This window comes from Gossypium hirsutum, chromosome D03 (genome assembly GCF_007990345.1).
Source record: "Gossypium hirsutum isolate 1008001.06 chromosome D03, Gossypium_hirsutum_v2.1, whole genome shotgun sequence".
NCBI lineage: Eukaryota > Viridiplantae > Streptophyta > Magnoliopsida > Malvales > Malvaceae > Gossypium > Gossypium hirsutum.
In genome coordinates this window covers 33,686,608-33,699,804 of record NC_053439.1, presented here as the reverse complement: position 1 = coordinate 33,699,804, position 13,197 = coordinate 33,686,608, and the positions used below count along the sequence as shown (strand labels likewise).

Sequence of the window (13,197 nt, the reverse complement as noted above, 5' to 3'; positions counted from 1 at the left end):
GTCCACTACCCTGCACGGAGGTGAAAACCTCATGAATGACTAGTTTCTCGCTCCCACTTAAAGGGTAAAATTATCCAGTATATGTAATGTACAATGCAAGATAATTTAAAGTACTTAAATCAATTAAGCATGAATGCAAGAGGATTTTTAAAACGAATTTTATTTTTTTGACTATAAGACAAAAATTAATCAACTTTGTGACTCGACTCTCTTATTTTTTTTTAAAAGTCCCCAGTGGAGTCGCCAAGTTGTCGAAATCATTTTTTTGAAAAAATAAAAGTTTTAGGTTGTCGACTTTAAAAAAAAAAGAAAATTGGGAGTTGCCATCAATCTTTTATTAAGGTGTGATTGAATCACCTAAAAAACGGCTTTGGTCTACGAGTTTTAGAAAAATGGATCCGGGAGTCAGTTACGTACGAGGAAGGATTAGCACCCTTGTAACGCCCAAAATTGGTACCTAGTTAATTAATTAGTGTCTTAATGTCGAAAATTTAAAAAATATAATCCTTAGCAAAAACTTAAAAATGTTACTTATTAAGACTCTTATCATTTCGAAGAAAGAAAATGTCACACCCAATGCGTTAGGGCACAACATTCTAATTTCCTCAAAAATGAATTAGTCTAAAACTTGTGTAACAAAAATTTAAAAGAATATTCATTTGTTTAAGATTTAAGAAATCGCGGCCCAATACGTTAGGGCACAATTCCTCAAAATCCCAAACTTGAAATATTTCCTTTATTATTATTTTTTCAAAAAATCTTTGTCTCGAGAAATCAATACGTCACATCCAATACGTTAGGATACAACATATTTAACTCCCCAACAACAAGCTTTTTATTTTATATATTTTTTATTAATGAGCAACCCTCGATCGTTGGATTTAATGAAGAAAATCGGAACCCAATACGTTAGGGCTCAATTTCCTTGAAAATCCTAAATACGAGCGTTATCTCAATTTTAAAAATTTTAAAATCGAAAAAAAAATGATGTGATGCTACATTAAATATAAAATGTAATAATAAATACAACAATGGTATAGAAATAAACGAAATTAATGTACATAAACAACAACATGTAAAATATCAAATGAATATAAATGAAAACATAAATCAATAAGCAAATGAAGGAAATAAACAAAAAAATATAAAGAGAAAAAGGTACAAAATATATATACATTTGAAATTATGAAGAATAAAAGACATAAAGATAATTTACTCATAAAATTTTGGGTTATAAAACTATATATATAAAATACATAATGCATTTATGAAAACAAGGAAAATATAAATATATACATATAAAATATATTCATGCATTTACAAAAAAATGAAATATATAATTATAATATAAAACGTGGAAAATATTTATAATAAGCTTTGAATGGAGTATAAATATGTGTATATATTACAAAAATGTATAGACATATAAAAATCATAGAATATGGGCAAAAGTATAAATATTATGAAATATAAATGTGTATATATATATGTATAAAAAACTATGAAAATAAAATAATAATAAAGTATGTATATAATATGTATATATATTAAAACGTTCAAAATATATATGTATATATATTAACATGCATATGAGCACATATATGTAGGTATAATAATAATATATAATATAATAATAAAAATAATAATAACAAAATTAATAAAATAGACTAAAAACCTAAAATGAAAGATTAAGGATTAAATTGAAAATCAACATAATTTAAAAAAAATGAAGGGCCCAATTAAAAGGCGCGAATAACTCATAGGGCTCGAATGAGAAAATATCTCCATCCTTTGAAACGCGTCACTTTATTAGAGCTAAATAAAATAAATAAATAAAATTCGCAGTGGTATCACCTTCTTCCTTTTTTAAAATCGTAAATAAGTAAAAAATAATCGAAAAAGAAAAAAAACAGTAAGCCACCTTTAAAAAACTGCCAATCGTTCTCCCTTTTTTATTAATTCTTTTTTTTTCGGACAATGAAGGGAGAGGCCTCTATTTATAGCTAAGCCTCCCCAAATCCAACGGTACAGATCAATTACATCAACGGCTAAGATTAAAGGGTATCTACAAATTAAATCTTTAAGATTACAAAATCATATCTTCTAAGATTGTATATATCATATCTAAGATTGCATATATCATATCTAAGATTGCATATCATATCTAAGATTGTATATCCTCGAAAATTATGTTTCATATGTGAGCCCGGGCTAAAATTGGGTATTACACACGGCATAAGCAATATCAGGCCAGGTTAATACCACAAATTGAAGTGCACTAGCAAGGCTTCGATATTTCGTAGGATCAACAGGACGATCACCCTCATCTTTAGATAATGTGGACGAACTGATCATTGGTGTGTCGACACTCTTTGCATTAGTCAAAGAACTTCTGTCAAGTAGATCCCTGATGTACTTACGCTGGCATAAGTGAAGATTCCCAGTGGAAGACTGAGGCATTTCAATGCCTAAGAAGTAGTGCAGGTCTCACATGTCCTTAAGGGAGAACTTATTATGTAACTGCTGAATAAAACCATTTATACTATCAGCTGTACTTCCTGTAACAATAATATCATCCACATAAACTAGAACATAGATGACAGACTCGATCGTTACTCGAACAAAAAGAGACGTATTGGATTTGGACACGAGAAACCCAGTAGAAACAAGAAACTGTTTCAGTTTATCAAACTAGACCCGTAGAGCTTGACGTAATCCGTATAACGCCTTTGTCAGACGATACACCAAGTGCTCACCAGTCGGACCAGTTGCATGAATACTTCGTCGGTGAGGTCACCATTTAAAAAAGTTTTGTTGACATTGACCTGATGAAGTTGCCAACCACAATAGACAGCCACCAACAATATGGTTCGAATAGTAGTAGGTTTGACCACTGGACCAAACGTTTCCTTGAAATCACACTCGAGGACCTGCAAACACCCTTTTGCTACCAATCGAGTCCTTCGTCAAGCAATAGTCCCATCAGAATTTTTCTTTACCTTGAAGAGCCATTTACACCCTATCACCTTTCGACCATAAGGTAGAGAAACAAGTTCCCAAGTGGAGTTAGCCATTAGAGCATCAAACTCAGCTTGGACTGCTAGTCTCCACTCTGGATCAACAAGCGCTTCCTTAATCGTGTGTGGTTCATAGCCAATGGCTTCAACAGAGAAAGCCTTGGGTTTAAAAATCTCGGTCTTAAATCTAGTAATCATAATATGAGTATTCTACGGTGGAATAGATGAAGGAGCCGAAGGAACTATGCTTCTTACGAGCAGACCTTAACTCGACCGATGAATCACCTGGTGTACACTGTATGGAACTACAGTGAAGAGGAATAGGTGAAACAACAGTAGGTCTCTCGATCATTACAGCAGGGCGGGAGGCAATAGATTGAACAAGAGAAACATATGTGGAGACACACGGACTAGGCATAACGGTGTCCATGGTAGGCGACGAAAACAAGAATCGACGTTCATAAAAAACAACATGACGAGAAATAATTACCTTACCATCTGGTGTGAGGCAGTGATAGCCTTTATGTTGGGAACTATATCCTAAAAATGTGCATAGCTAGGAATGAAAATCCCCAAAAATGTACGTAGCTGAGAACGAAAATCCAACTTGTGATGTGTAAACGGATACATATACGGGAAACAACAGCACCCAAACACCCTTAAATGATCATATGTAGGCTCACAACCATGAAGAATCTGATAGGAAGACTAACCTTTCACAACTAGAGTAGGTAGTCGATTTATGAGATGAACGGCACTACAAAAAGCATAACCCTAGTAATCCATGGATAGATTGGCTTGGGTTAAAAGAGTAAGGCCAGTCTCAACAATATGTCTCTATTTTCGCTCAGCAACGCCGTTCTGCTCAAACGTATGTGGGCAGGATACATGGTGAAGTATCCCAAGACCAGCTAGAACCGATGTGAATGCACGATACTCACCACCCCAATCACTTTGAAAGCTTTTAATATCTTTTTCAAACTAAGTTTTGACTATCTTATGAAACTGAAGAAAACACTCAACTGCCTAAGACTTACGTTGAATGAGATAAATCTAAGTAAACCGGCTACACATGTCAATGATCGAAACATAAGACAGATTATTACCACATACAACCGACGTCAGTCTCCATAAGTCAGAGACAACCAAATTAAAAAAATCCTTATATTCAGGGAAGCCACTGTTGTCACAATCAAACCTACAATAACACCGTTGCACCATATGTCCATATCTACTGCAGATTTGGCACTAAATTCGAGTCCAAAAATCACGCCCACAAGCAGTAGAAGATGGACGGCCACCACGCACGGAGTCCACCACCGGTGTCGCCAGAGCGGCCTGCACTAGATGCACATGAAAGGGCACATCGGTCACCACGTGAGCTTGACGACTCTCAAACTCCAGAAGCACATCAATAAGCTTCTGTAGATGAAGGGTTTCAGTCGAGAATGAAGCCAAGGTTAGAACGACATCATAGCCTGACGAGAGGCCTGCAAGGATGATCTCCACCTTCTTTGCCTCCGATATCACTAGGGGTGTGCATAATTCAGGTAAAACCGAAAAATTTTAGTTAAGCGATCAAATTCCGTTAATCGGTCGGTTAACCAAATTTTTTGGGTCAGGGGTCGATTAATTTTTTTTATGATTTTTCAGTTAACGGTTAATTTGGTTCGAAACCGGTCGGTTAACCTAACCGAAAAAATTAATAAATAAAATTATCCAACCCAACCCAATTACCCAACCCAATAAAACTAAAACTAAAGTCTACCCAATTACCAACCCAATAAAAATAAAACTAAAGTCTAACTCTTAAATATCTACCCAATTACACATTTCTTAAGTATCTACCCAATTACACATTTTGTTTTTAGGTTTAATGCAAATGGAGATTTTTTGAAGAGAAGAAATAGATATAAATGGAGAATATTAAAGACTTACATTTCAACTATGTCTTAATTTCAAGAATTATGTTTAATTATGTAGTGATTCAAAGACTTATGTAATATTTTTAATTATTTAGTGATTCAATTCGGGTAATTCGGGTAATTTGGGTAATCCGGTTAATTCGATTAATTCGGTTAATTTTTAACCAAAAATAAAAACCATACTATTTTTGGTTAATTCGGTTAACCGACCTAATTAACCGAAAAAATTTCGGTTCGGTTAATGGTTAAAAATTTTAGAAGGTCGGTTAATTCGGTTATAGTTATTTCGGGTCGATTAACTGAATGCACACCCCTAGATATCCCAGATCCAGACGCCTCGAGCAACGCGCAGGTATTCTATATTTTAGCAACATATTCTTTGACAGACATTACCCCTCTCTTGATGGAGTGTTGGTACTTTATACATGATAACTTTGCTCCAGTGGCAACGACAAAGAGGCGATTCACAGTGCTCCAAACCTCGCACGTCGGTTTTGCAGCTGTAAAATAAGATAACAAAGAAGAGCTAATCTTGGAAAGTAACCAAGAAGCAAGAAGCTTATCTTGCTGAACAAATAGAGAGGCATCGAGATTCGGAGTTAAAACTCCATATGGAGAAGAGGCAAATTGAGGCGGAGCAGGTAACGTCTCTTCTAAAAATCCTAGCAATTCATATCCTTTAATTATTAATCAGATATGATGTTGCCATTGCACAAAATTTCCTTCATCCAACTTCACTGTATCATGACGAGGAAATGTCTAAACCAAACGAGAGCCGGAGAACGAGGGACTGCCACGATCAGCAGCAGTTGAATCAGCGAAATTGGCCATGGATCGATAGCGGGAAAGACCTCCATGAAATCAAGCAACTGATACCATGTTAGTAACTGTATGAAATTGAATAACAAAGAGTAATTTGGAATATAGAATGAATGATTGGATATTCTTATATTATTAACTTGCTTGGATTAGTACAGGAATATGACTTATATACTTGAGTGTGACTAATTGTTGCTAACCAATCTACTAATAATATGCCAATCTGTATAATAGATTAATAACAACCTAACGTATTCTTATACTTTAACACTAAGGTACATCCATGAACCAACTCCTAAGCCAGTAGCAAATTATCCACAAGTTCCTTCCATTAAAACACTTTGGCTATTGGAGATAAGGCTGGGTAGACATTTGATTGTTTTATTGGAGGAGGCTAACATATTTCCAATGGCAAAAAAACATTGAATGATTTCACTACATCTCCTCCAACAATGCTATAGGAGGCTAGGAAGAATCTAGTTGGGTATGCATCAAGGCTAGGGGCCTTGTTTCCATTCATAGAGATTATGGTTGACTTATTATCTCCTCTGTTGTAAAACAAGAGCAATCAAGTTTGATATTTCGTACGTACCACTTGTTCAGCATTCTATCTAGCTGTCTTGAAAGAGGCTCATAAATGATATTTCCTACTTGAATATATATTCAACAAATGTTTCAGATATTTTATATCATGGACAACAATTCCAACAAGTAAACTTCAAATTTAGCAAAAGCCATTGTAACAAAGCGACGGATATATATATAGTCACTTCAAATTTGCAAAAGCCATTCAAACAAAAGGACGACGGTAAACACACTCTTCACTTTCATATGACCTAACAAACATGCAAATTGTGCATGTTAATTTGGGTGTATTTTCATGCAAAGGTGATCGAGTTTCGATGCAAATTAGGTCAACAAACTTAGCTACTTGCCCTTGGAATCTATTGCATAGTAGTCGATAACTAAAAATAAATTGCGGCGGCTCGAATGTATCAGAACAGCCGACTTCTCGACTATCCAGCAGACCATATTCAAAGAAAAGTCTCTATGTCATAAGCTTTGACATTTGTCTCAAAACAATGTCCATAATCTAACTGTTTTTGAGTTAAACTGTGTGTGGTTTTTAAAAACAGGGTTATGTATGACTTTAAAAAATATCCTCATGAAGAACTGAAATATCGAAATTAGATAACAAAAACTTCATTTAATCTAAAAAATATTATAAATATATAAAAATTGGAAGCGGCAAAGTACAATGACCCCAACCCACGTTGTCTATTAACAAGGAATGTATGGAAAGAAACCAGCGGCTCAATTCCTACCGCCGAAAATGTTTTCAATATACAAACTCTTATCTATATATACATAAGCCACCTGGATTCCTAGTTAGCTGCCATGTCTTCTTTTAGAACATCCTGAGCCAAGTTTCGAAACTCGTGGCATTCATCGGATTGAGTTGCCATTAATCCAACGCTCAATATCGTTTCTTCTTACTGCCCTCCATGTTTCCCGCATTAAAATTTATATGAAGTGAAGAAAAATATCATTGCCAAAACTGGCTTGTCAACGAACGATCAAAAAAAGGATATTGAGATGTAATTAATGGGGGGTTACAAGGCAAAAAGAGTGATTGGTTCTGAAGTGATGATGGAGGGAAATGTTAACAAGAAAAAAGGGGTCTCAAAGAGTTAAATTCTGGGGGGTTTATAGAACTGTCTGAAGAAGAACAGAAGAGAGACAAGAAAGGAGATAAAGGGGAGAGTGTCACATGCCTGTCACATGGGTTTATATCGGTAATCAGACGGTGAAGAGAGATGGAAGACGCGGTGAAGGTGGCGATTGAAGTGATACAAAGGTATGATTTTTTCGCTGTGTACTACGATCATGGTGGAGCAGGACTCGCTAACGCTTTCCGTGACAGGATGCACCGGTTGGTGGTAAAGGAGGTGCAGGAAAGGACACGTGGTGGTGGTGGTGGAGGAAAGGGAGTAGGATGGGAGAAGGTGATGTCAACTTGTTTCGAGAAGATGGATGAGGAGGTCACCGGTGTTGAGTGTGGGACAACGACTGCAGTCGATGAGGTCATGGAAACGATGGGATCAACGGCGGTGGTGGTGTTGGTAAGCAGGGAAGAAGTAGTGGTCGCAAATTGCGGTGACTCGAGAGCTGTTCTCTGTCGTGCCGGCACCGCCGTAGCTTTGTCCCATGATCATAAGGTGATTTTCTCCATTCATAACAAAGAACACGTACATGTTGGAACTTGGATATTAATATTGTAAATTGTAATAAACGCCTTTCATGGTTTTGGTTCTAACACCTGACAGACCCGATGAATGGGAACGAGTGGAAGTAGCTGGAGGAAGGGTCATAAACATTAATGGCAATCGTATCTTAGGAGGTCTTGCCACTTCAAGATCTATAGGTATTGTCTAAAACTCCATACTTGATCCCTTCTTATATAGGTAAAAATCATTTGATAATGAAATGGTGTTTAATCTGATTCAGGAGATCGATATTTGAAACCGTATGTAATCTCCAAACCAGAGGTGTCTGTGATTGAACGAACAAAATCCGACACCTTTGTTATATTAGCCAGTGATGGTTTATGGATGTAGTTTCGAATGAACTTGCATGCGAAGTTGTGAAAAGATATTTAGATGGACATATAAAGATAACATTTTCAGAACACAAGGACGGATGTAGTGGAAATCATGCGGCAGAGGCGGCAGCCATGCTAGCTAAGTTAGCAGTGGCTCGAGGGAGCACTGACAATATCAATGTCATCGTAGTTGAGTTGAAAGCTTGAAATCACTCTTCTATATTCCCTCTTTTTTATATATGTTTCACTTTGTTTTCAAGTTGTAATATTAATATCCCAGAGGGGTAACGGGTTAACATATAATGTTTGTTCTACAAAAGCAGTAAATATTTTTCTGTTTGATTCTAAGGGAGAGAGCAATTTTAATAAATTAAAAGATCCAGTACTGTAAACTTCTTGATGCTTAAATGATAACTGTTTTTTATTTCTCTCTTTCATGGTAGCATAGCCATGTAATTCTTGTCACAACTCAATTGAAACTTGAACAGTAGAAGTGAAACAAAACATTGTTGTACAAACTATATTTATATTGGAAATACAAAATGCTACAAAAGCTAGCAACATTATAACTCCAAAAAGGATAATAAAAAATAAAAATAAAAATAAAAAACAAAGGAAATCAGCTGCTCTGAAGTACATATAAAAAAAACAAGACTCCTTGCAATCTGTATGAGAAGTCATTTAGCTAACTTCTTAATCTTGTCTCTTACATATATATAAAATAACAAATGAAGTAAAAGAGAAAGAGGATGAGCATTCCCTTTTTTAAAAATATCTATTCACTCCTTTCTCTTCCCATCTTCGGCTGTTATTTTACCTAAAATCAACAAGTACTTGAAACCCCTTAAACAAGAAAATGAAAAATAACCATTTTCTTTTCCCCTGGACTGCATTCTGTATAGCTGCACAAATCTTACACCAAGTTGTAGCAATTTTCTTCTGTTGTTAAGCCAAGTTGTAGCTTGAAACTGAGACATCAGCTGGAGAAGCAGCATGGATGTATACAAACTCGAGACTCTTCCCTGCAGGTAAAGAGTTGAGATATGTTGGGAAACCATAAGAATTGCCAGATTTAGTGAGACCCCATATTGGACCATAAAGCTTTGATATAGACAGCTTTAGATCCTTTAGTGTCTTGGAAGACGTGTTGGTCATTACTATGGAATATCTGTAATAAGTTCTTCCTTTTTCATTCCAAGAAGTTGCCATCTTTTGCTGTATGAAAATTGGACTAGAAGTTGTGGCTGCAAAACAGAATTCCCAAATTAGATTTCATGATTCAATATCGATTACGAGTATGTTCATCAAACGAAACATGTACCAGGATTTAGAGTCGATTTGGCTTTTGGCTCTGCCTTCGGTTTAGCAGCTACTGGTTTAGGAACTGGGACAGCCTCTGCATTAATAGGCAAAGCCATGATCATCATGATTGCAAAAAGTTAAAACCATAAAACATAATGGAGATATAAGTTGTATATACCGGGAAGCAACTGGTTATAACCAGAATGACCACTCCCGAGCCTAGCTAGTATGCCAAAAAGAGGAGCATTGTTGTAGGTAGCTGGCTCGGTTTGTTCATAATTGTCCCTTTCATCAGCGAAGTTATCATAGGCGTCAGGCCCTCCAACCACAGCACCGGTGAGGACATTAGGATCACTTGCTTTCCTTGTATACCAAGCTGCATAACCTTGTCGGCAGGCTATGAATTTAGAGTCAACCTTGATGGAAACAATCGAAGAACCACGGTGATGAACTTGTCGAGGGAAATTGTTCCCATAACCAACCATGTAACTTGTACCCCTTGGATTGTCTCCAAGAAGGTAATCCACCTGAGATTTAGCAAAAGAAAGAAGTTGGGTTGGTGCAACATTGCCAGCAGCACACCTCAAAGTTCCTCTAGAGGAAACAAGATAGTCAGAGTAGACGGTGGCTAAGAACGACGCGCTAGTCACGAACTGCATATTGTTCCATCTCTGTCGAAACATCAAACCACCGGGAGTCTTCTGAACATTACGAGTACCCTTTCCAATCAATGAACACATGAAATGCTCTGCCTTCTGATGGTACCTTTCAAATACTGGTGCATGCATACCAGCTTTGCCTTGCATTAAGAACTGCAGGTTAACCAAGAACATTATTACCACTTAGTAATTGTAGCATAAACAATAATTACTTGTTGATAAAGACAACGAATATACCTTGGCGACAAGGGTCTGAACCCCAGCGTACTTAACGTCCCAACCAAACTCAGTCATGGCCCAGCCGGTTCCGCCCATTGAGTCACCATTCTTTCCAAGATAGTTCAAGTAGTACTGATTGTTACTAGCTTGGTACAGCCATGCAGCAGCCCACAACAACTCGTCCTATACAAAATTTCAAATCCCAAAATCAATAAAAATGAGCATCCCATTTTGCAGTAACATGGATCAAATAGTTTGTTTAACAATTTCTTTTCATTTTTTAAAAAGAAGAAGAAGAAGAAGAAGAAGAAGAAGCTTACATTGTAGCCGCTGACGGATCGGTAGTATTTTTGGGCAACTGTGATGCTGCTGTCGTATTTGCCTTTGTACTTATCAGCAAAATCGAATAGCTGAAAACAGAAACCAAATATCAAAATGTGTATGTAATATGTGGAAAGAAGGAAGGGCAATTTTGGGATGTGCGAGCTTAATTTGGACCGTCGACATAGTGTTAGTACATGAGAAACGAAAAATTAAATTGAGACCTTTACGGTACAATGAACGGTTGAGATTTACTAGTACAATAGATCTGCACGGTCATAAGACAACTAGTGCAAGGGCGCCATGATCCGATTTATACGCCGAAAAAGTTTACAACTACCTTAAACGACAACGTTTCCTTTAACGACGAGACAAAAAGTTAAACAGGTTTTTGGGGAAAAAGGAACTTGAACAGTTACCACCAAAATAAATAAATAAATTCTAAAATTAAAAAAAAAACAATTTTTTAATTTCATTTATAAATAAATATTTTATCGTGAACTGTAATTGTAAGCTAAAGGGAGTAGGAAAATAATACCTGATAAGCGTGGTGAAGAAGCTCGCTGGAATATGCAGGGTTGGAGCGGCGGAAGACGATTGAAGCGGCAGCCATGGCAGCTGCAGTTTCACCGGCAAGATCCGACCCGGGGTTGCTCGGGTCAATCCTGTAAGCATGACGGTCGGTTGTCATGTCTTCGGGTCTTTGCCAACAGTAATGGTCAGTGTTTCCATCTCCCACCTAAAAAAGAAAAAACAGAATAAGTTGATAGGAAATGGATCTTAGCCTTACAATGTTGCTGTCGAGTTGGTGATTTGAAAAAGATCTGGACATATTAGTGACAAAAAATAATAGTGCATTTAAATATATATATACCTCTCCGTAAAGGACATAAGGTTCCGGGTGGGCTTTGATAAGATAGTCAGTACCCCACTTGACGGCTTCCATGGCATGGCCGAGCTCTCCATTTGCAGCCATTGGTTTGCCGTACTCTATTATACTCCAGGACATCATTGTTATGGTGAATGCCATTGGAAGACCAAACTTCACATTGTCCCCTGCATCATAGTACCCTCCTACCAGATCCACCTGTTAAATTTCACAATCAAATTACAACCCCATAATTCTCAAAAAAAAAAAAGTGGGACTGTGGGAGTGGGAGTGCAAGTTTAGCTTACCCCACTGGCTTTGCCGTCATTCAAGCCGGAATTAGCTCGCCATGTGACTCTCTGGTTATGAGGAAGATAACCAGATCTCTGAGCTTCAAAGAAGAGTATGCTCTTACTTAGAGCTTGGTTATAGTCATGCCAACCCAATGCAAAAGGAAGACAGAGTACCATTAAAAGCAGAGGAGCCATTGACATTGATTTCTCCATGTATTCACAGTAATCAGAAAGACACTAAAAATCAAATTTCAAGAGAGTGAAAAACAAATCTGTTTCTTTACTGCAAAAATGGGATTTCCTTCAACTTTCTAAAACTAATAAGAGGACCCCATTTTGGATTAAACACACAATGTGGGTAGAATTTTATCAGTTTAAAATTCCTGATGAACCCACCAACAAGAGGGAGATAGAGAGGAAGAGAGAGCAGTGAGAATGGGAAATGGAAGAGGAGCTGAAGCCTCTATATATTGCAAAAGGAAGGAAGCAACCGAGAGGCTAGAAATAGGCAGGGATCAATAAATGCAATATTTATTTAATTTTATTTCATAATAAAATTAATTTTGCCATTTTGGAGGAGAGGAAAACGGCTGATAAAAGAAAAGAACAGGATCATGTGGGTGTCTCTGGCTCTTTACTGGGAAGAGTCGGTGTGGATTTTAATGGTATTTTAGGGTGAAAAAAATAGCAGCTGATGTTGAAAATATTATTACGTACAAAATCTAAAGGTGATGTTTTGATTTTGATTAGACTGAGTTCTCATTTGCCAAACCAAACAGGTACGAGAAAAAAAAAACGCAGGGCTCTGGGAGCCGAAGGTTTCAAGATTTTGAATGTCCGTAATACCCCAGAAATCGGTCAGAAAAACATGTCTCATTTTGCTACCAAAACCTGCACTGCACAAACTTGTGGCTACAAATATTGGACAATTTCGGCTTTGCAAATAATTGGGTTCGGCATTTCAGGTCTATGTTATTAGGTAAAAGTTTTACAACTAAGACCTAAAAGTGATGTCCCTTGCCTGATTTATATATAATATTAATAGATTTTATGATTTTTTAAATTCAGTTCAACCCAAGTTACTATTTTATATTTATAAGTTTTTATTTATTAAATTTAACATACAATTTTTTAATATTTACAATATATCATTATATATTTAATTTTTATTT

General features: G+C 36.5%; 1 protein-coding gene and 1 pseudogene across 1 annotated transcript; one reads left to right on the top strand and one right to left on the bottom strand.

The window, feature by feature from the left end:
- Positions 1 to 7,428: 7,428 nt before the first annotated feature.
- On the top strand, positions 7,429 to 9,085 carry LOC107950084 (protein phosphatase 2C 51-like; annotated as a pseudogene).
- On the bottom strand, positions 8,858 to 12,958 carry LOC107950757 (endoglucanase 6). The gene is made up of 8 exons (XM_016885709.2): positions 12,041 to 12,958; positions 11,739 to 11,951; positions 11,403 to 11,603; positions 10,864 to 10,953; positions 10,562 to 10,726; positions 9,844 to 10,477; positions 9,685 to 9,759; positions 8,858 to 9,607 (listed from the first exon to the last, which is right to left on the bottom strand). The coding sequence occupies exons 1-8, from the start codon at positions 12,236 to 12,238 to the stop codon at positions 9,309 to 9,311; spliced, it is 1,875 nt and encodes a 624-aa protein (XP_016741198.2). The 5' UTR covers positions 12,239 to 12,958; the 3' UTR covers positions 8,858 to 9,308.
- Positions 12,959 to 13,197: the final 239 nt, after the last annotated feature.

What these genes read in the sequence shown, in the direction of transcription:
- LOC107950757 (XM_016885709.2), bottom strand. Translation starts at nt 12,238, where the DNA reads ATGGAGAAATCAATGTCAATGGCTCCTCTGCTTTTAATGGTACTCTGT. An exon ending in TTCAGACCCTTGTCGCCAAG is followed by an intron (nt 10,478 to 10,561) that starts GTATATTCGTTG and finishes GTTAACCTGCAG; the next exon opens with TTCTTAATGCAAGGCAAAGC. An exon ending in TTATAACCAGTTGCTTCCCG is followed by an intron (nt 9,760 to 9,843) that starts GTATATACAACT and finishes CTATTAATGCAG; the next exon opens with AGGCTGTCCCAGTTCCTAAA.